Here is a 22,698-nt window from a genome sequence, read left to right on the forward strand (position 1 = left end):
GCAAAATTATTCTCATTGATCCTAAAAAGTTTTTCCTAAAATTATCTGTAGTCTAAGTGTATTGTTTTCCGGAATTTGGGTAAAGGAGACTGCAGTGATGCGTTGGTCCACTAGGTGGCACTCCATGTTCTCAATTATGGAAAAAACTGGAACTGCAACGTGGCTAAAACTTTTCTACTACAGTTGTAAAACTAAAAAGTAGTTGTAATCCTGGCTCGTTGGTCTAGGGGTATGATTCTCGCTTAGGGTGCGAGAGGTCCCGGGTTCAAATCCCGGACGAGCCCTCTTTTCCACAACCGTGTATAATTATTGCTGTTGAGCACCATCATACTAATCAAGTTACTATTGTACTTAATATTACTCTATGAAAATGATTTTATGCTCCACCACTTCAGATTTACACACTTACTCTGTACACAACTAGTTTTTCTATTATTAAATCACCAGGATAAATACCACATGTTATTGCACATAATTTATATAACAATATTTCTTCTACAAAATCATTTCTAAAATCAACCATTGCTATTAATCTTTTGCATTTTTTATTATCCAGGAACTGTTTATTCAGGTCTTAGGGAGGTGTATTTTATATCAATAGTCTCACATTACTGTCAATTTTCCTCCACTGTAAGCAGGGGGGCTGGGGTCAGAGGGGGCTTTGCGTGGTGGGACTTCTGGTCAGTAAATGTGGCAGCCCTCTTGTCACATAAAGCCTGGACTCCCTCCCTCATTCAAGCCTAACATTCCAGGGCCCGTGCATATAGTGGGTGGGAATGGCAGAGGAAGTCTCCGGTGGTGTAGCACCTTGGGAATGAACTTAACAGGGATACTCAAGCCTGCCTGCACATTAGACTTGTTTTTGAAACTTTATAATAATTCATTGCAGGATCCAATTCCAGATCAATTAAATTGGATTCTTTGAAGATGAAGAGTGGCATGGTTAGTTTTTAAAAGGTCCCCTGGTATAATTAGATTTGGCCTGGGAGCTACTGATGCTACCCAGTTGCTCTACAGGCCACAACTGGAGACCAGGCTAGTACTGCAGTAACTCTAGGCATGCTGTATCCTCAGAATCAGCTGCTACTTCATCTTTCATAGTTAAGTTTAGTTCTGGGTTCAATCATGTGCCAAACTTTGTTTCTCCTGGTGATCCTCCCCTAAGCCACAGACTGTGCCAAGAGTAAGAAACTCCAAAAGAAAAAAGACAGCCTCAGTAAAGTTATTCGGCCTGTTTTACTTGAGGGGTGTGTGCAGATGGATGTGTGAGAAGGGGTGCTTCCACTCACTACACAGGAATAGACCTGGGATCACACTCTTTACCCTTACTACCTCCCTAACTATTGAGGGCTTTCAGTGTTCACTCACATCTTGCTATTTCAGTCAGATGTCCCCTAACTGACCTGAAGAAGAAGAGCTAGAAACCACATGTATTTTTCACCTCTCTCTTTACTGTGCTGCTGAGTATTTAACTTCTAGTACCTTTCCAGATATTTGGAAAACCTGTGAAACAACCTTAGGATCATTCTTTAGTCTTCTCCCTTAACAATCCACATTCAGTCCTTTAACAAATGATGTTAGCTGTACCATAAGAATATTTCCAGAATCCAAACACTTCTCACCACCTCCCCCTCCACCACCACTGCTGTGGTCTCAGCCACCACCACTGCAGTAGCCCCTTAGCTGTTCTCCCTGGTTGGCCCTTGTGCCCCTTCAGTCTGTTCTCAATGGGCAAGACAGAATGTTATTGTCAAAGCCTAGATCAGAGCTGGTCATTGCTCTACTTAAAACCCTCTGTGCATTTCCATTTCATTCAGCATAAAATCATTTACCTCCTGTGACTTTAAAAATACACAGTTTTGCCACTTTTGCGTTGCTTGCACTTCACCTCTTACCACTCTGTCCCTTTGCTGGCAGCATTCCAACTACATTGGCCTCTAATGCTCCTCAGAAATCCCGACCCCTGTGTTTTCATACTTGCTTTTCTCTCTGCTTCATTGTATCTCCCTCATACCTGTGCATCTCAGTCCCTCCCTGCTTTTAAGAGCTCTGCTCAGATGTTACCTATCTAAACGGACTTCTCTGATCACTGTTGCTATCACCAACTGGCAGTGACCACGGAACACTGCGGATGGCTCGTCAACACACGAGAAAAACATACACAGAGACAACCAGGTCCTGTGGGGAAGTAGGGACGGAATGGCCACTCTCTCTGGTGGGGAGAGTGCCCCGTTCCCCCACTGGAGAGGCTTTTTATTGGGTTCATTTGCATAAGAATTCAGGTAAAGATCATTACTCATTGCTAGGAAGTAAGGTTCAAACAATAGATAATAAGGAAGTCCGAGGGCCTATTTTGAGTCAGGGTCAAAGAGCTGTAAAAATTTGAGGAACAAACTTACTACTTCCCTGGACCCTTATCATTCAACTGAGAGCATTCTAAACAAAGCAGGTTTCACAGGATTTTACATATTCTTTCTTAGGCCTGATCACCTGGGGAACCTGCTCTTTCCAGCACAGAGCTGTACCACCCTGTCATTGTTTCAGGCTTAGGTGGAGCAAGGGAACTAAGGCAAGCAAGAGATAAGGAGATTTTCTCCCTGACGATGAGGACTCAGGCTACGTCAAAGCCAAGGGGCGAGGGTCCATCACCCCCTTTTGCTGTAGCCCCCAAAGTCCTTTCTTGGGGGCCTCCCATGTGATCGTGCCTGTCCTAGGTCGTTCCCCCCTTGGGGAATCTTACCCGTCATTGGCTAACCGACCAAGCATTAGGGGCCAGTTATGAATGAAGTAGCAGAAACAGCATTCCTGCCAGGGGGATAAGGTTTTGTCTCATTGCTGGCTTACGGTTCCAAGGTCGTTCCCTCAACTTTAGCCTTGGCAGGGGTTACAGCTTCTGATACCAGGCAGGGCAGTTCTCAACAGATCACTCTGTAGGAAATAGCACCCACCCCCTTTGCTCTCTATTCTCCTTCTGTTCTTTAATTTTCTTCTTTGGGCATACCACCACTTGACTTTTGCTGCTGCTGCTGCTGCTGCTATTAATTTCCCTACCCTCTCCACTACAATAGAATCATTGTGAAAACAGAGTACTTTTTTACTGCTGAAGACTCACAGGCTGGAACAGTTCTTAGGACCTAATAGATACTAAATAAGTATTTGGTTAATGAATTGTGTGAATTGTTGTTTTAAATCAAAAAGTTATACAGGCTTTTTAGGAATACCTGACCCTGTGACACTGAGGGAGATAAGGAGCATGAAGGTACTGGGGGCTTGAATTGAGGGCTCTTGCAGTGTGAGGAATATGCTGTCCTCTGGGAAAGGTGAGGGGGAGCCATGCCTGAAAAGTATTCTGTGGCAGCTCTCCCATTGGGCCACAGTATGGACCCATAAATGCTTTAAGGAAGCATTGAAAAGTTCTTCTGACTGGAATAAAGCAAGGCACCACGTAAACTCTCAGGAGCTTTAAATTGGACATCAGTGCCATTGGCTCCTTTGCAAACTTAAGTGCCCAGCTGCTTCAGACTTTTAAGGCTTTGAGAAAATTCTGAACCAATGGTGTTTTGGAGCCACATTGTAGGGTTGCACCCATTGTAGGATTACAGACTCAACAGCCATCCTGTAAGAATCTATAAAATAATTGATTTAATAAACTGATGAGCCCAAGTCCACAATAGGGAGACAAGGGAGGAAAAGGAAAACTAAGGTTAGGGAAGGACCTGTATAACCACCAGGACGTCATCAACCTCATTTGACCAAGTTTTGAGATGAGGGATCACTGTTATATGAGCCCTATAGGAGACACTGTTGGCCTGTGGAGAGGATGCCTGGTGGATGATATGGAACAGGGTGAGAATCTCTGCTGGTCACAAACAAGCATTATAATAGGCAGCAGCTCTGCTCCCTGGAGTTTGGGCAGAAACTGCCGCCTTGTGGCCAAATAAGGTACTGTCGTAGGTCTTATTTTTTGGCTCTTACTGAGAGGGATTGCAGATTAAAAATGAGTTTCTACCCAGTCAGGGCACATGCCTGGGTTGCAGGCCACGGCCCCCAGCAACTGACATTGATGTTTCTCTCTCTCTCATTCTCCCTCCCTTCCCTCTCTAAAAGTAAATAAATTAAATCTTTTAAAAAAATGAATTTCTAGGGACCCCACTACTTTTTGTTGATCCTTCTGTGTACATGACATGGATGTGGAACTTACAAAGGGTAGATCTGTGTTATTGATCTGGGATAAGGTGTTCATGGAATTAGGCTGAACTACTCACTAAGTTAAATGGCATCCTGTGGTGTGGATAGCAAGCAGAGAACAGAGGCAGCACCCACTAGCAAAACTCGTAAGTTTGGTTTTTATCAGCTGAAGTGGGAGGATCAGAGGGACAACCATAGATTTAAGGTCTTGAGTAGTAATTAGAGGTAAATCAATACTTTCCTTTCATTGAGCTTTCTGATCTCATGTCCATAGGGTGCTACAAGGGTCCCACCAAAGAATCCCTCAAAGAAGATTTTTGAATTTTACAAAGTGTAGCTCATTGATACTGTGGTTAAAGAGCAAAATATAGTTCTTTTAGGTCATTCACTTACCTGTTATTCCATTCAATCAATATTTACTGAACAGCTATTGAGCAAAAAGAGCACAGGTTGGGGCAAAAGCAGGTTTACAGTTGTTCATATGGAAAAAGACATACAGGTTAGGGTTATTACGATAGCTTTATTAACTCTGTGTCTTGCCTATTCACAACTGTAAACCTACTTTTGCCCCGCCCTATGTATGGAGGGAGAAAAGGAGAGATTTGAGGTGAGGGTCTCCGTGCAAGGCTGTGTAGGCAGAGGTAAAGACTGTGGTCATTAAGACTTATGAAAAGCTATCGACACATTTTAGGGAGAGCAGGGGGTGGACAGCACAGGCACAGAACTAGTTTGTGTTTTAAAAAGATTTCTGTGTCATAGTATGGTTGACAAAAAGCCATGGGGAGCACTGTTTCATTCTAATAGGCAACCACAGAGACCTGCACTGTGGGATGTTGTGGCTGGGTGTGCTTTATCAATTCTCAGTTGCTCCTTGTTTTCCCCTCATGCATTCCCCAACTCGGCCAGCCCCCAGCCACTTGTAAAGGTCAGCCAAGCCCGTGGAATTAAGGTCAGGATCACAGAGCTAGCTAGTGGCTGAGCCAGTTCAAGACAGGCTCCCACAACTGCTAGGACACTGTTCATTTTGCTCTAGCTGGGCGCTTCTGAGAGAAGGGAGGGTTTTGTTTTTTGTTTTTATTGCCTCTGGGTTCTTTAAGGCCTCTATAATTATTTGGGGGTTGGGGACAATCGTTGTTTTCTTCCAAGGAATCTTATCTAATTTTCAGGGAAGCTGGACCTGGCCAGGGAGGCAAACAGAGCCTGGGAGTGGCATTGGAGGTGCTGCAAGGGAAGGCTGGGTTAATGGCACTTCCAAACTGGGATTCAAAGGAAACTGTCATGGGCCCAGCCTGGGGACACACACAAGAAGCCAGGTACGCTGTGATCAAAGCATTCTCAGAAGTGGAAAACTGAAGCACAGAGGCCTCCTAGAGAAACATACTCAGGGCAACCTCCCCTCATCGTGGCCTCCCCTGGGCTATAGTGGTGACAGTCATTTCAGGGATATAACTAACATCAGAAAAAAAGAAATGGCTTGGTTTGCCCCCAGAGGAGAACGGGACCTCCTGTGCTCCTAGCCCGGGGCTGCAACTGCACAGCTGAGATTGATAGCCTCTGATCTGATTCTGAACACATTCTGCCCAAATCAGGAGCAGCTTGTTCTTAGACATATGTTCACCTCATCTGGACAGAGAGACAGATGACTTCGTGGGAGAGCAGTTGGAAGAATGCCCAGAGGCTTGTGAAGGTAGCCAACAAATCCCTCCAGAGTAGGGGTGCTTCGTGCCCTGTTTTTCCCCCAATAATAAGTATTCTTGATTTAGGGAGGTGTCCCTCTGACCAGACTTCCAATTCCATAGGCAAGTTCACAGAGCTACTCTGCCACACTCCTGAATCAAGGCTCCAGCTCCCACTGCTGGGCCTGGTGCCCAGGATCCATTTCCCCATTGCTTACCCTGACTCCAGGCCGGAAGGCAGAGGGCATGGCTTTACCCCCACCCCGTGTGTGTGTGTGTGTGTGTGTGTGTGTGTGTGTGTGTGTTGAGGGTGGAATAGGAGAGGTTGCCAGAGAAGTGTCTTCCTAAGGGAATAGCCATCGGGGTCACTTTATTTAGCTCAGAACCTTAGCATGTGACAGCAGAAAGGGAGTTTGCAGATAGTCCGATTCTTTCTTTATTCTTTTCTGCCACCTTCATTTCAGAGATGAAGAAACTGGGACACTGAAAAGTGACATGGCTTTGGAAGATCACACAACTAGTTGGTGGCAGAAGAGCAACATCTGGCCCTTTCATCCACTCCAAAACACTTTTTGTTCTCCTGGGAAGTACCAGGCAGGGTGCTTGACCAAACAAGCAACACATCCTGGCTCACCAGAAGCACGCAGCACACACGAGAGAAGGGCACATAAACCCTTGCTTGCCCCATGTAATGACTGTTAAGACTAAGTCAGGTACAGCAAGCATGGAGGAGGGCATCTTCTGGAATTTCTAAAAGGAGGTGGAAGTGGTTGATTCAAGAAGGGTTCTTAGAGGAGATGATAGAGTCTCCTGTCTTTGCCCTGCCCTTAGAGATATTTCTTGACACCTGAGCTTACACAGGATACCTGAGAGCTTGTGGGAGCCAGCAGAGATTTCCTCATGGACAAGGCCCACTTCCAAGGTTAGAAAGAAACTCCCTATCATCTGACTGTTTTCCACACCAGCGTAGTAGATGAAAAGTGTGGGAGGGCTCCTTGGTAAAGAGGAATAGGGAGAGAAAAAAACAGATCCCAACTCAAAAGTACTTCCAACCTTTTGGTCTTAAGACAGGTGCTAAAAGTTGGCATCTGGGTGATACAGAAGTGGGAAGGAGGGGTTAGAGAATGGTGGGGGGAGGAGAGCACCTTTTGCTTTCTGCTTTAAACCACCTTCCTGGATCTGAGGTGTTCCCAGCTTCCTCACTGCCAGTCACCCCGGCTTTGACCCCTGCTCCCACCCTTCAGACATAGTCTCACTTCTCCTTCCCCCTGCCTGGCCTGGGACCTCTGTCCCTGGTGGAACGCAGGTCACTCCACTCATCTCCAGGATCCCCTATGAACTGGTTTCTACAATCACTGAAAGAGCACAGGTAATTAAGGACTAGAACTAAAAGAGACAGACCAGTCCTTCCTCCTCCAGCAGTGTGTTAGGAAGGCAGGCCCTTCCAGTGTGTGTTGGGGGATGGGTGCTCCAAAGACCTGCTTTAGTCACATGATGTGGGGACAAGTACCTACCTTTTATCTTGAGAAAGCTCTGAATCAGAGCAGTCATTGACACGCAGGGTTTCACATGAGGTATTGAGCATTCTACATAATAATGTAAAAGTCAGTTTCAATGTGGAATGGATGCAATTCTTTATAAATTACCGTGCTGTTTACCAATTCAGGACTCATCTATTGTAGCAACCCCTAAACTTCAGTGTGCATGTTAATCACCAGGGGTGGGCAACTGATTACCAATGCAGATTCCAGGACCTCACCCCCAGAATCTTCCATCTGATACATCTGGGGTAGGGCCCAGGTTTCTGTATTTTTAATTAATAGCCACAGACTGATGGATTTCACTTAGAAACCTTTCTAAAAGCTTTCTGAAAAATAGTCTGTGGGAGCCAGGCAGTGGCTGACTGAGTGGCTGAGGGCTGGCAGTGAGGTAGCTTCCCCAATATGCTCTGCAACCTCCTTCTACCCCCATTCTTCGAGAAGGGCAGTTCATGTTTCCTCAGTTAAGGGTAAAGACTCAGAAAGTGCATCTTCAAGAAGAGAGCCACTAGCCCCCTCCTGTGGCATAATCATGGTCTAATGGGGCCCAGGACTTGAGAGAGAGGAGATACAAAGCCGATGTTAAGGAGGATAAGCACACCCACATCAGGGTGCTCAAGGGAAAGGTGCAACCGAAAGGGAGTCCTTGTGAAGCGTCTGCTGATGGCTGCTAAGACTAGTATTTTTTTCTCTTTTATAATTAAAAGTGTTCAGAATGTCTGTTATACTGCATATCCTGTATTCAGTATGTAGGAGAATGCCCAGGCTTTGGGAGGAGCGTGAAGCAGGCCAGAGATGTTGCTGCAACAGGGTGGGCGGAGAGAAAGCCTTGAGGATTCAATGTGGATAAGAGATAAACGCGGTTCTCAGAGAGCTTCTAAAATAGTTCGGGAAAAGAGCTAGAATTCTAGTAGTAATGAAGGATGGGGCTTGAATTTTTGTACATATTTTGAAGGGAGGGCAGTCCCCCAAATCTAAGAACCCAGGGCTCCTTGGGTTCCATTCCCTTTTGCTTATTGCTTCCTTTGCTCCTGCCCAGACGCCTGGTTACCACCTGTGGCTCCTAGTCCCATGCAGCATGTCCCACACTGATTTTCCATGGGACCCAGTTTCACAGTGGGGCCCCTTAAGTAAAGTTCCGTGCTCAAATCAATTTGTAAAATCCCTAGTTAAATGAAAACAGTCAAGCTTCTCTATTGCTGTGTTTCTCAGAATGTTGTGCTTTGTGAATCTTTTGAGAAGAAATATAATTAACAGTGTCTCTCAAACTTTTGATCATGAAACTTTTTTCTTGAATCACACTCATTAACGTTTTCCAGAACAATGTTCGCCTGAAGACAAATAGGAAAAATGCTGTTACTTGTCTTCCAGTGTTTATTCTCCCCTTTTTTGTTTGGAAACCAGAATTTCAGCTAGGCACAGGTGCCTCATTCCCCAGAATAAACCCTACATTTCCCAGTGTCTCTTGCAGTTAGATGTGACTGTCTGACCAAATTAATGCAAGTGAGCTGTAAGTGGAAATGATGTGTGAAACTTTGAGATGTGTCCTTAGAAGGCAGTGCCACACCCTTTTTGTGCCTTTTTTCTCCCAGCTGGCTGGAATGCAGATGTGATGGCTGGGGCTGCAGCAGCCACCTGGATTGTGACATGGAAGCCACAGTCTGAGACAGAAGTCAGAAACTTGAAGCACCTGGCTGATCCTGGACTGACTACCCCAGGCTTTCTTTTACATGAGAAATAAAGCTCTATCTTCCTCAGACTACTATTTCTTTGACTTTTCTGTCATCAAGCAGCTGTTTGGAAAATATGTAACAATAATCTCTTCAGATAGATTTCTCTTTATATAATAAAAATGGTTCTGCAAGATGGTGTGCAAATCAAAATTTATTAATTGGAAAATTAATCAATAATTAATTGTGTACTTATATCTTTGTGGCATTGTGAAACACATATCCCAAACAGGGCAGTTTGAATTCTGGAAGGACACCCAGAATGAAAGTTTTTAGAAAGGAAATAATAACATCTTGGTTGTTCATTTTCATGGTCTGGAATTATGTTTTTTTGTACAGAAAGAGACACATTTTTTTAAGACTTTTCCAGGATTCTCTAGACCGTTTTCACCTCAAAATGTTTTTCTTCTTATCAATTAGAAAGACACAGATATACGAGGTCTGTCCAGAAATTATCCAGCCATGTACTATTAAAAATAGAGGCATTTACTGAAGAAGATACAAGAAACATTGTACATAGGACAATGATGCCTCAGTCCCCTTCAAAGTAGGCACCTTGGGACCTCACACAGTTCTCCCAGTCACCATCAGTTACCCTGTCGCATTTTCCTGAATTTCATTGATGGTCTGAAATCTGTTGCCTTTCAAGGTGATTTTAGTTTTGGGAAAAGCCAGAAGGTACAGGGTGCCAAATCTTGGCTGTAGGGGGGCTGAGTCACCTAAGTGATTTGATGTTTCACCAAAAACTCTGCTTGAGACGTGATGCATGAGCAGGCATGTTGTTGTGATGAAGCTGCCAATCACCAGTTGCCCATAGCTGCAGCCCTCTGGATCATCTGAATAGTTTCTGTGGAGAAATGTTCAAGCTTAACACACAAATTGATGCAGATTCATTGCTCTATTCACTCAGGCATTTTGAATCCAACAATCACACAGTACACATGCTCACTCAACAGCATCTATCACCCCCACTCACTAGTACAGTGAAGTCATCATTGTCCATGCATGTGCATTCCAGTCCAGTCTTCCTGACTGTCCTTTACATCGATGTCACACAAACCATTCTTACTGTATTAATAATAACTGGACTTTTTCCAGACAGGCCTCATATATAGAGGAGACTATGTAAAAGTCTCACCAAAAGAGAAATCCTTTCAGGGCAATAAGTCATGAAACTAAGTCTGTTTTCCCATTCCTGTATCAAATGACCTGAAGATGATAGCAACAAAAATAATCTGATTGTCTTAATACCTTGGTCTTTCACCAAGCACTCCTCCACTAATTTCCCACATAGGTTTCCAATGTATGCCACAGTTCAGTAGTTTCCAAAAATTTGCTGCATATTAGAATCTTTGAAAGAGCTTTTATTAATAATCCAAAACCCAGGTCACCTCCAATACCAATCAAAGCAGAATGTCTCGAAGTGGCATTAAAAAATGCCCAGGTGATTCCACTATTCATCAGAGTTTGGGAACCATTGCCATATTTTCCAGGGCCTTAGCAAGAGAATGTTAATGTTAGGGGATTGTTCCGCCCTGTCCTGAACACCATGTGGGACTAGAATTTGCTGAAACTGAAGTTCAAGTGTCAAGAAGGTGAGGTTCTTATTACTTTTGTCATCTTCCATCTCTACCTGAAATGTTCTGCAATTAATTTCTTTTTTTAAGATTTTATTTTTATTTTATGTAGATATTTACTTATTGTTTAGAGAGGGGAGGAGAGACAGAAAGAAAGGGAGAGAAACATCAACGTGTGGTTGCCTCTTACATGCCCCTTACTAGGAACCTAGCCCACAACCCAGGCATGTGCTCTAGACTGGGAATTGAACTGGTGACCTTTTGATTCACAGGCAGGAGCTCAACCACTGAGCCACACCAGCCAGGGCTGCAATTAATTTCTCCATTAATGAAATGAAGGTAATTGTTACTTCATAGGTTTGAATAAGGACTGGCTGTAAATTTGGAAAATAGACAAACCTGTGTCTGGCACACATCAGGACTTTACTAAATGTTTTGAAAAATCTTCCTTTGTTTAATGAGGACACTTTCAGGACCTGCCTTAGCCAACTCTCCCTCTCAAGGTAGCTTCCCTTCCTCCTCAAAGGCACCCAAGCACACTCCCCACCAGGCCCCGCCCTTTCTGCTCTTTCCACTCCAGCACTCCCCACACTCAACTGTTGTCAGAGAACAGCAAGACACAGGGGACTTTTTCAGATCCATGATCACAAGGATATGTTACTTGTGAAAGCTACAGCAAAAAAGAGCGGTAAGACAAGCTAACACAGCTAGTTAGGGTAGACAAGAGGAGAACTGGGAAGAACAGTAGAAGACACTGCTAAAAACATGTGGAATTGGGTGGAATTAAGGTTGAGACAATGATGGGGGAAGGAAGTCATTCTGCAAGAGGAATAAAACAATCAGGCATGGGTACTTCTGAGCACCACTGTCCAGCTTTGTGGTAAGTACTCTGACAGATTTAGGAGGACTAGGAGATCAGATTCTTGCTATCAAAAGAGCTGATGGAAGTAAAACAAATGGAAATAATTAGAGAACAGTTCAATGCCCAACTCTGACAGCTGACATGGTCAGAAATGGCTTTCTTGGAGAGCTGTACCTCCAGTTGAATCTTGCAGGATAAGCATGATTTTAATTAGCAGAGAGCAGGAAATCAAATATTCTAAGGGTGGGGGAGGAAAGTCAGGGTATGGGGCTGGAGGAATCTGATTACCCTCTGCTACTTTCTCTCTCCTCTTACTCTATAGAAGTCAGAGCAAAAGATGTAAAGGGACTCTTACCCCTGATGATAATAATGGTGATAATTTTCCTGCTGATTCTATTCTGGGAAAACGAGCTGTATGAGGAAGTAGCGGAGTCAACCATAGAGCACTTGCATGTGGACTACCCTCAGAGCAACATCCGTGTAAGGTACTGTAACCACATGATCTTCCAAAGAATCATCAAGGAACCTGATAACACCTGCAAGAAGGAGCATGTCTTCATCCATGAGAGGCCTCGCAAAATCAATAGTGTTTGCACTTCTCCCAAGAAGATAGCTTGCCAAAACCATTCCAGCACTTTATGCTTCCAGAGTGAGACAAAGTTCAAAATGACGGTCTGTAAGCTCACTGAAGGTGTCAGGTATCCTGCATGCAGGTACCACCTTTCCCCCACAGAGGGGTTCATTCTGGTCACTTGCGACAATACGGGGCCAGTCACTTTTCAGAGATATGTTGACTAACTTGAGACCAGCGCCTTGGGTCTGAGATCCTCTCTTGTCCTCTGTCAGGGGCGCTGGCGCTGGTTCTTTCTGATGTGCACTTGAGATGTGGACGTAGGGGAAAGCCTGGAATGAAATGGGTAGCCACTGGTAACTCAGTTATCCTTCCAGTATTGCCAAGCTGGAATCTTCTTACTCTGCTTCAGCTATAAAACTATAAAACTGAATTAAACCCAAAACTGCATGTGTTTCAATTTCTTATTCCTTTTCTTTGTGTCACTTGATGAGAACCCAGAGTGTATCTGGTGCAGGACTGGGATGAGGATAAGGTGAGTGAGGCACTCACTTCACATGCAAATTTTAAGGAACACCCTCCCTCCCCCAAGTAATCTAGATAAATAATATTTTTCAAAAATCCAAATTAATGCAAAAATCCCTGATGAACAAAATACCTGAATTTTAAACCAAGGCCCAATCTGACAGGGCTGGATTTAGGGTGATGAGGGGCACCTGAGTTGTGCCCATGCAGGTCAGAGCCTGTTATTTAAATTTTTTATATTTGTTCATCAGGGATTGTTTTGAGTTTAATTTTAAAGATTGCATTAAAATATTGCCTTGATTATTGGGTTTGTTTTTAACCCTCTTAACTTTTGTACTGAGAGCAAGCACCTTATTCATTTCACCCTAATCCCACACTTGGTCTTAAATGTAGAGGCAATTGGGGTTGTCTCTTAGAATTTTCTATAAAGATGACATATAGACCTCAGCTGCCGCTGCTCCTGTTCAGTGCTCCCTGTGTGCCTTGAAAGAAAGGGCAAAAGACATCAGAAGGGGCCTGACTGGTCAGAAGCCGTTTCCCTGGAAGACTGGAGAGAAATAGATAAGGATTTCTGAGGGAGAGTATCATTTCTTCGCATCCCCGAAGGAAACAGAAAGGACTTTGACTCAGACTACTCTTTTCCTTTTTTAGTTCTCGCAACTGAACTGGTTGTTTAGTTCTTTCACATTCAACAATAGGCAATGGATCTTTCGAGTTAGAGGGCAAAGGAAGAGAAGGGAGGGAAAAAGAGGCTCTTGATTCTGGGAATTTGATGAAGTCCCATTCTTCTCTGAGCCTTAGTTGTCTCATCTGTAAAGTGAGAGGGCTTGAGCTAGATAATCTTTGAGATTCTCCCCAGGCCCCTGACACCACAATTCTATTTCTTAGTAGTATAGAAATTAGCCTTGTTGGAGGGGAGGGTTAGTTTTGAGGAATAGTAAGAAATAAGGGATATTTGGCAAGTAAGGGACAGATTGTGGGAAAACTAATTCTGAACGTTCCAATCCTGTACATGAGCAATGCATGAGCTTCAAAGGGCCCGATCTGTTCTGATCTTTTCAGTTGAGAGACTTCAACTATTGCATTATTTATTTGTACTTAATTCAAGGTCAGATCAAAAAAGGAGGCACACCTGTGCTAGTTAACTCTCTGTTGTAAGCATCAAATTCTAAATGATTGACTAGATTATGGAGGGAACAGGTGACTAATGTGAGTAAAGGACACTTTGCAACCTTTGCAAGGCTCACCCAAGTGGGGTGGCCCTTTCGCAACTGAGTTTCATTACCCATTTCTCCACGGGAACCCCATTGTCACTGTTGTCTTCATGGAAGTTTGATGCTACCCAGGGAGCAGAACCCTCAGCATCTGAAAATGTTGAGCAGGAACAGGTGGTCCCTAGTATATGAGTCCTGGTAGCAGCATCATTTCTTGGACAAAGCTTTAACTTACTAAAATGTGTCCCTTAAGGCTCCTGTTTCTATGTTCTGAATTCTGATTCCCTTTCCAGCTCTTCTCCCTAAGCTTTATTGTCCTTTCCTTCTCAATGATTTCTCTTCCTTTCCTCACCTAGCCTCCCTCTAATTAAACAAAAAACCAAGCATTCCCATTGAAGTATGTCGGTATACACCTGAGACTGCTCATTGGAAATTATCCTCAGAGTATTTTTATTTGGTGGGGATCAAAGCCCAATTCGAGTGACTTACAATGTTTTAGGCATGCACAGCTTGGGGGGGTTGTGTTGTTGTTATTTGTTTTAATGGGCACCTTGCAGCCCAAATCAAACCCAGGTAGCTGCTAATTCTGTCCACTTAAAATACACGTTGCAGGAAAACTGGGAATCTCTACACTGTTTGTCCTCTTATTTTTCTCTTTACTATATTTCTGCATTCCTATGATCACCTCACTATTGATGATGATGGTGGCTGATGTTTAGGAAACAATCTAAGCCCTTCTTCCCTCCTCCCTTTACCCTGCACCGAGTCTGTGCTCAAAGCACAGATGGGAACATGTCCATGTAACTCTTAATAATTAATAAACAATCAATCCAATTACTAAGGTTTATATATTTTTAGCACTGGGTTTTTGCTCTCATTTTACACACAGGACATTTTGAAATTAAATATAATTAAAAATACAAGTCCATGGGTACTAATGTCAATTGAGTGGTATAAGAAATGTGTGGTAAGCTCAGAGGCATGAGAAATGGATTTGGTAGACCTAAGTAGTGGAAAAAATGTATTAAAAAAAAGAATGAGATCTGAATTGGGCTTTGAAGAATTTCAAGAAAGGAGTAGTGTGGGGTAGCTCAAGACACAGCCTCTCCTCCTCAGAGAACAGGTGTGAGGAACAGAGAAAAAGAGTGAGGAAAACAGCCTGTATCTGGTGTCCCAGCTTTCTCAAAGCCCCTGTGTTTGTCATAACCCTGTAGCTACCCACATGCTACCACGGCTCCCTCCTCACTGCCACTGCTCCCTCCCTAACCCTATAAGTAGCACCAAGACTGCGGGCGCAGGCGTGATTTCTCTCCACTGATCTGCTGCTGCCATCATTGCACCCCAGGTGGTTTTTTCAGACTATCAGTGTCAGGGACACTTAAGCAGCTCCCAGGCTTGGAGCTCCTGTGTTATAAATAGGCATTCAAGAAAAAAAAAAAAAGCAAAAATAAAGAGATGGAATAGAGTGTATTCAAAGAGAGTGGGTCACACTGATTTTCTGAGAGCCAGTGCGCATACCAAAATAATGGGAGAGGAGCCTTGAGAAGCAAGTTGGGATGAGATCAGGTAGAGCCTTGACTCAGTGGCCTCAGGGAGTTCCATTACCTCCCGTGGGCAATGAAGAATAGTTGAAGGTTTCTGAAGTAGTGTCATTGCAAGTGGTGTTTTAGAAAAGTAGGACATTGAAGGAATTGGAGGGGCAGGGAGTGGTGATTGGGATGTAAATGTGATAATGCAGAAGCTACACGTATAAGGGAAGGAAGCTCTTAAAAGTGAGAGAGAAAAAGAAAAAACTGAGATCTTGCTCCAGCAAGAGAACTATCCCTCTAAATAATCATTCTTTCTGGGATTCTCAATACAAATCTTCCAGCATTGACCTCAAGTACAGAATTTTCCTCACTAATCAAGCCATGTTATATTGTTAACAAACATTGCTGAGAAATCTGTGTATACACAGGTCAATGTTTGATTCTGTACTGACTAAAAAGAAGCAGGAATATGTTCCAGGCTCAAGGAATTTTTAACCCCAGTAAGAGGGAGAAAAGACTAACATGTATCAATCAAGCTGAAAAATCAAAAAAGACCAAATAAAATAAAGTGCAATATAATCTGTGCTGTAGGGGTTTCAGAGAAGGAAAGAAGACACTTTGGGTTAAAATATAAATAAATGGACAGTGATGATTTCACAGAAGAGGAAGCAGTGGTGCTGCCCAGGTCAATGGGATTTGGACAGCCAAATGGACACTTCGCTTAGTCCTCTGACTGTCCTGGTTCCATGTTGTCTCCTCCTTTGATCTCTTACAATTCTACCTACCTCGTTTTTAGCCCCTCCTTTCTTCAGTTAGACCCAATAGCAAACACTTCCAGGAAACAAATACAATTTCACTTTTTGCCCTGAAACAAGCTAGAAGCTTTCTCCAGAGGACCAACTGTGCCCAAGGAACTGGTAAAAATGGATGTCCTGTGACTGAGAATTGATGGGAAAATAAATGGGGGGGGGGGAAACACTGTGTTTTTTTTTTCAAGTGGCTACTGCGTGGCAGGTACCATGGGAGGGCGTAGGGGATGTAGGAATAGTGAGGAAGGTGTTGAGTGAGATTCTTGTGACCATTTTGAAGACTACAGACCCTGCCAATGAGATTACAGGCAAGGAGAAAAGGGAGAGAAATAACTACTAGGTTCTGAGCACTTCAAATGTATTATATTATGTGATTCTCACATTCTCTTTTTTTGGTATGGGGAAACTGAGGTTAGTTAAATGAGGTAAATTGTTTGTTAGTGGATAAGCAGGGATTTGAAGCTGGGTTCAGACCTCACAGCTGGTTGTGTTTTCATATACTTGCACTTCCATTAGCAGCTGTAAAACTAAGTTACATGGAGGGGTCATTCCTGGGAATAACTGTCATGAGGAAAAGAGAGCTATCTCCTTAATGTTCTCCTTATTTTTGTCTTTGACTCTACTTTTACTGCAGAAGAGATTACCCTGGATCTGAGATGGAGGTCTCTCTGCTGCTACTCAGCCTGGGCTTGATTCTTGTAGGATCTTCAGGAAACAAAATGGAGACAATTAAAAAAGAATCTCAGAGGAAGAAATGCAAGGTGACTTGGCAGACAGTTACCAAGAAAAACAGACCATCGAGGTATTCATGAATTCAACTCTGTCAGCTACAAACACATCCAGCTTTAACACGTCCAAGGATGTTATATCACTGACATTCAGGAGATTACATTATAGCTTCCCCAAGGGGAACAGCCCAGGTGATAACAAAGAGAATTACAATGACATGGTGATCTGGAGAAAAGTTTCACAAGCGAATGGGTCATGCAGGTTGAGCAATAACTTTATTTTTGGCTTCATGGAAGTGACTGGTGGTATATCCAAGACCTCCAGCTATAAGTGTGGGCAGGATCTTGGCATAGGCTGCTCTGAGAGCCCAGAACTGGAGACCACTATGGGCCAGCTCACTATAGGCAAACCATTCCCCAGGCGGCAATACCACGGTGTTACCTCATTAAAGAAAATATTGGCAGTGCTAACAGGTAATTCTCTGATGAGCTGGTTAGTTAGTGGCTGTAAATTGTAAATCCCACAGGGGCGTGAGACAATAGTCTATCTAACAAGAACATAAGTATTGCGGTCATTGTTTATTGCCTTCTGTTATCTGCATCTCCCCTTTAGTACTATTATAAAGTCCTGATTATTTATACTAACTGAAGGAATGGAAAATCCAAATTTGTGGATAATTTGATTAAAATTTATAAGTGATCTTGGAGTGCAAATACCCTCTCTCTCTCTCTCTCTCTCTCTCTCACACACACACACACACACACATGCACACTCTCAACTAAACTGAATTCCATCCTAACAGCTATAAAACCAAGAAGCAGAGTTCATCCAAATTGACAGGATTAAGGGAAGAAGGCCTCAAACCACTACAGATAATTAAAAATTAATTGTATTGCCACTGAGATTATTCAGAGAAATAGTGAATAAGCATGGGGGTATTATCACTGCTTGTCTTCAAAGAAATGTGTGCATTGATGCACGCACACAAATGTGAGCACCTGCCTGTGCAGCCAGAGGTGTGCCTGTCCTCCAGAAGCTGCTGGAGGAAAAAGGTCCTTTGCTTTAGCTGCTGCCCTCAGTCAACAGCTCCAGCCCTAAGCAATTTGCATTCCTTCTTCCTCATCCTTATCTATTTCAAGGGCACTACAGAGAGAAGAAATAAAGTGCTTATTGAAATTTTTACTCAAATAGACTCTTGATTCCCTGGGGCAGAGAATGGCAAACCTAGAGGAGGCAGAAAGACGAGAAATAGGAAGTTTATGTCAAGTGCCAGGCAGAAATAATCTTCAATCTTGTTTTCTGATGTTGTGGTGATTTTTTAACTATCAATTGTTTATTTGTAAGTCTTTATGGTTCAACACTCTACATCAAATATGGGCAGTTATCTTGTTCATTAATGTGTGCCTATGTACTCCTGTTTTCTCATCTTCCATCCTCCTTCCATTGTGAGGCAACTCTTTTTTAATGTCCTAATTTTAAATAAATGCATGTGAATGAATGTCACATCACTGAATACTTGTTATACATCATTCTTTGTATATCAATTTTCATAGTGCTTATCACATTTGGTGTGGAATTCTCATTACATCAAAACTGCAAAACTCTGACAATCAACATGCATCATGAGGGCAGATGTCTTTGCATCTTTTAGCTGGGTTTTCTGTGTTGGGGTGGTGGCTGTTAAAATAATCACTTAAGTTTGGCCAAATAGGTATGGAATTAGCACTCAATTTGCACTTGGCAGCCAGGAAAGAAAGTGATAGAGGGAAAGGCCTGGGGCACGAAGTTCTCTTCTTTGTAAAAGGAGAACCCAGGGCCCTAGAAAGAAGATGTACTCACTGGGTTCCATTCCAGGGACAGTTCCCATGTGGCGAGGCTGGTGCCACCACCCACTCATCAGCCATTGGATGAGCTCTGTCCACAGAGGAGCCATCCAATGGGTCCCCTCTTGGTTCATGTTTGAGTAACTTGTTTCCCACAATAGAATCCTACTGTGGAGTCCAGCTCTGGGTAATGGGCATGTCAGCCGCAGAGACAAAACTATTCAAGCTTCAGGAAATGTTTTTGGTAATATGCAAGAAAAAGCAAATCCAGGCTACGTCATATCTTAGTACAGATTTCTTCCTTCATCCAGTGAGAAGAGCAAAACCCAGAATGAATACCTCTTTTTACATCAGGAGCATCCTCTAAAGACCAAACCTTTCCATTTCTGCAAAGGAATCAGGAGCTCTGGTGCTCTATTCCAAGCCTTCGGTACCCTGACCTCCCAGGACCTATCTAATCAGCCTGCTATGAAGTCTGAAAGATGTCAAATGTAGAGGGCCTTAGAGAGGCAGGGCCCCTGAGTGCTAGCACTTCTCACCATCAAAGCCTGGTCACCTCTTTGATATAATGTGCACCCTAATGTCCCTCATGATGACAATAGGCAAGGAATTTCTGATTTTAAAACATTGTTTTCATAATTTTTTCCTGTTTCCACACTACAGAGGCCCCCCCCCGCCCCCATTTTTCTTGTAGCTTCACATGTAAACTTTTCTGGCTGGCTTTTCAAGGCTGCTACTGCCCCATTCTCTTCTTACCCAGCCTGTCCCAGCACCGTCCCAGTCTCTGTTGTTTTGAGGCTGCTCTCTTCACAGTCCACAGAACTTGTGTCCTTGTCTGCACCCTTTGGTGCTCTGATCTTGATGCCCTTTTTCTTCCCATTCTCATTCTATCATCTCAGCCCATTCAGTGTCACAAGCTCCACTTGACCGGAAATAGCCCCCAAAGTGTCTCCTGTATTTCTTATAAAACTAACTGAGAGGTAGATGTGTGTCACATCCTTGTAGCTGAAAGGAAATTTTATAAGAAATGAAATGAAGTGACAAAGGAGACTGATCTAATCATAAGGAAGATGGAAAGGAGAGTCAGGTTGAGAAAGACAGCTGGGAATGGAGTGTTATGGAGGTCTGAGAAAGGGATACTGAGAAGGATTATTTGGCATAAGAGAAGTCCCCTTCTTGTCTCTCATTATTCCCTCTGCTTTCCCAATATAAAGTACACTCAGTTTCTTTAATCCACAATTCTGAAGTGAAACGAGTCCCTGGCCTCAAGTGTCTACGATGTTGCTGAAGTAAGAAAAGAGCCTTTGCAACATCATAGGTGAATCTTCATTTGTTTTATTGACTCAATATGTCCCACTAAAAACAGTCATTTCATATCACTGAGTATCAATTTCTTTCTCTACACAAAGGGGAGGTTGGGCTACATGTGGGTTCTCTGACTTGGGTATACATCAGGGTCACTGTGGGGAAGCTCTCAGGTTGCCCACCCCAAACTACCCTCTTTGCTCTCAAGACAAAGAGGTACTGTAAGGCAGAGGGCTGCTCAGCCAGGCTTACCCAGGCTCTCTGGCCAGAAGTGATACATGCTACTTCTAGGTCCAGGTCTTATGACATTGGACAAGCCTCCTCCATGATTTTTTTTCTTCCCAACAGCTAGATTCCCAAAGTGAGCTTGAGTGTGACTCAACCTTAATAATGTAGATGGTGATAACACCCTAGGAATGAATGGCCTGAACAGCAAAAAGAAGGAAAGCCATATGCCTGAACTCATGTGTGAAGCAGGGTTACCTTGCCAACCTGGACTACTCATCTTGGGGCTGTTATATGACAGAGAAATAAATATGTGTATTTTTAAATCCCTCATACTTTGAAATGTAGTTCCATCAGCTTAGCCTAACCCTAACAAATTTAATAACTGTAGGAGCTATTATTAAATACAAATTCCTGGGTCCTGATCCTGAAGATGTGGGTTCTATAAAAAAGAGAAAGGACAATAGCATGTAGGTTCTTCAGAAAAGTGTTAGGTTTGCTGATGTGCACCAAAGTTTGAACATCACTAGATTAGAGGAACTAAAAGCTTTCTTTCTACTTAGAGAACATTCTGATTCCAGTCCCAGTTAGAGGGGAAAGGGTTGCTGCCTATGTATTCAGGGCTTTCAAGGATCGCCCTGGGACAAAGCAAGTCAATTTAACTCAGAGAGCATCCACCCCCAACACAGTGTCCCAGAGCTAGCAAGGCAGGGGACCCCTAGCCCCCCAACCATGGATGCATCTGGGAGAAAATGCAGTGCCCTGTGAGCAGGAGTCTGGTTTCCTTTTAAAATAGTGGCTGAGAAGTCGGCAGAGGTGTCACACACGTGAAATGCATCCTTTGTACCCCAGCAATCAAAAAATGGCAGGTTTGGGATGACTGTTTAACATCCCAAATCCTCATGCTTATAATGTATGTAAAACTTCATCAAGATCACATATAATTACCACAAGGATGATTAATAAGTAATAAGAACTGAGCTCTTATGATGTGCCAGGCACAGGTCTAAACACATATGTATACCGCAGAACAGCTTTCATGACGTAGATTATTATTGTCTCCACTTCAGTAATGAAGAAACTGAGGCACTGTAGGCAATGTACCAAGTGAGGTAATGTATAATGTCACACAAATGGTACCCCAGGAAGAAACAAGGACACTCTGATTCCATAGGCCACGCTTTTCACCATTCACCTTTATTTGGTAGGAAAACACCAAATAAATCCAGTAAAAAATTATTACTTTTTATTATAATTATTATTTTTATTATGATTAGATCAGAACCCGGGGCATGTGTGAGCTGCTTAATGCATACAACTGAAGAGAAATATTTGTAATATATATGGCTAACAAAGGGTTGATATCTTTAATATGTAAAGAGGTCTGTCAATTTAATGAGATAAAATGAAAACACCTATAGAAAAATAAGCAAGGGACACACAGAGAAAATTAACCAAAAAAAAAAAAGAAATAATCATTAAACATTGGAAATTGTTTCCTTCCTACTAAAGGTAATATAAATAAAAACAATGTAATATCATGTTTTACATGTCCAATCAGCAGAAATAATATTTTTAAAAATAACATGATGCTGACATAGGTACAAGAAAGAGGACATCCTCATGCACTCCTCCTGGGAAAACAAATTGGTAAATTTGCCGTCTTTCTGGGGAACAATTTGAACTAAACCCCATTCTAGTTTTTGGACCCCTGCACATTTGGTTTCTTTGCTTCACTGATGACCCTCTTCCCTCCTCTCATACATGCTTCTGGCTAGAAAGTCAGCCCCATCGGTTCTGACCCTGACAGCTTTCTGAGTTAGGGCCCTCACTGAAAGGCCTGTGCAGGCCCAGGGGCTTATTTTCCACAGGGTCACAGAGTAGGGCATCTCGAGCTGGCAGAGCCCGGGGCATGTGCGAGCTGCAGGTTCTGCTTCTTGACTGCCCTCACCTTGCTATCGGCGGCAGCTCGGCTGTTCCGAGAACTCCATGTCCTCCATTTCGGGAATGTGGGCTGAGCTCTTGGACCCGTCACAAGAAATACCCCTTCTGAGAGCTCTCCCAGGCACAGGAGGCAGGGCCTGTTACAGGGGGAACTGGCAGGGCGGGGGCGGGGGGTGGGGTGGGTGGCGGGGAGCCTGGGAGGACAGGCTCTTGAAACTTGCCCACACAAAGTGACACTTGTCGCCTTCTATCCCTTTCTACCCCTTCTTCATCCAGCTTCCAGTTTTCTTCTTTTTACCGGATTGTGCCTTCAACATACATGTGCCTTCTGCACCTTTCATAGCTTCTGCCTTCTCATTTCCTTCCTGGCTGTGCACCCCTTGACTCTGTGTGTTCTTCTCCGTGTGTCTTGCATTCAGTCTCACTGTTCAAGGACAGAGTGACAAATTGGAC

The 22,698-nt window shown here is 43.4% G+C and overlaps 2 protein-coding genes and 1 non-coding gene across 3 annotated transcripts in view; all 3 read left to right on the forward strand.

Annotated features, from left to right (window-relative positions):
* RNASE12 (ribonuclease A family member 12 (inactive)) overlaps nucleotides 1-12,848 on the forward strand; it is a 27,655-nt gene extending 14,807 nt beyond the window's left edge. Inside the window, exon 4 of the mRNA XM_036031015.1 lies at nucleotides 11,894-12,848. Within this exon, the coding sequence (XP_035886908.1) occupies nucleotides 11,932-12,369 (438 nt within the window). The 5' untranslated portion in view covers nucleotides 11,894-11,931 and the 3' untranslated portion in view covers nucleotides 12,370-12,848. The remainder of the gene's footprint in view (nucleotides 1-11,893) is intronic.
* On the forward strand, nucleotides 213-284 carry TRNAP-AGG. Its single transcript has one exon. It is a non-coding gene; the product is annotated as a tRNA-Pro (tRNA).
* Nucleotides 12,849-16,648: 3,800 nt separating the features above from the next.
* RNASE11 (ribonuclease A family member 11 (inactive)) lies at nucleotides 16,649-17,614 on the forward strand. Its single transcript, XM_028504333.2, is given in 2 exon segments — nucleotides 16,649-16,957; nucleotides 16,960-17,614. Coding segments are annotated over 2 exon segments (588 nt in total). The 5' UTR covers nucleotides 16,649-16,875; the 3' UTR covers nucleotides 17,466-17,614.
* The last annotated feature ends 5,084 nt before the right edge of the window (nucleotides 17,615-22,698 follow it).

The sequence above is a fragment of the Phyllostomus discolor genome, chromosome 1 (genome assembly GCF_004126475.2).
Source record: "Phyllostomus discolor isolate MPI-MPIP mPhyDis1 chromosome 1, mPhyDis1.pri.v3, whole genome shotgun sequence".
Lineage (NCBI taxonomy): Eukaryota > Metazoa > Chordata > Mammalia > Chiroptera > Phyllostomidae > Phyllostomus > Phyllostomus discolor.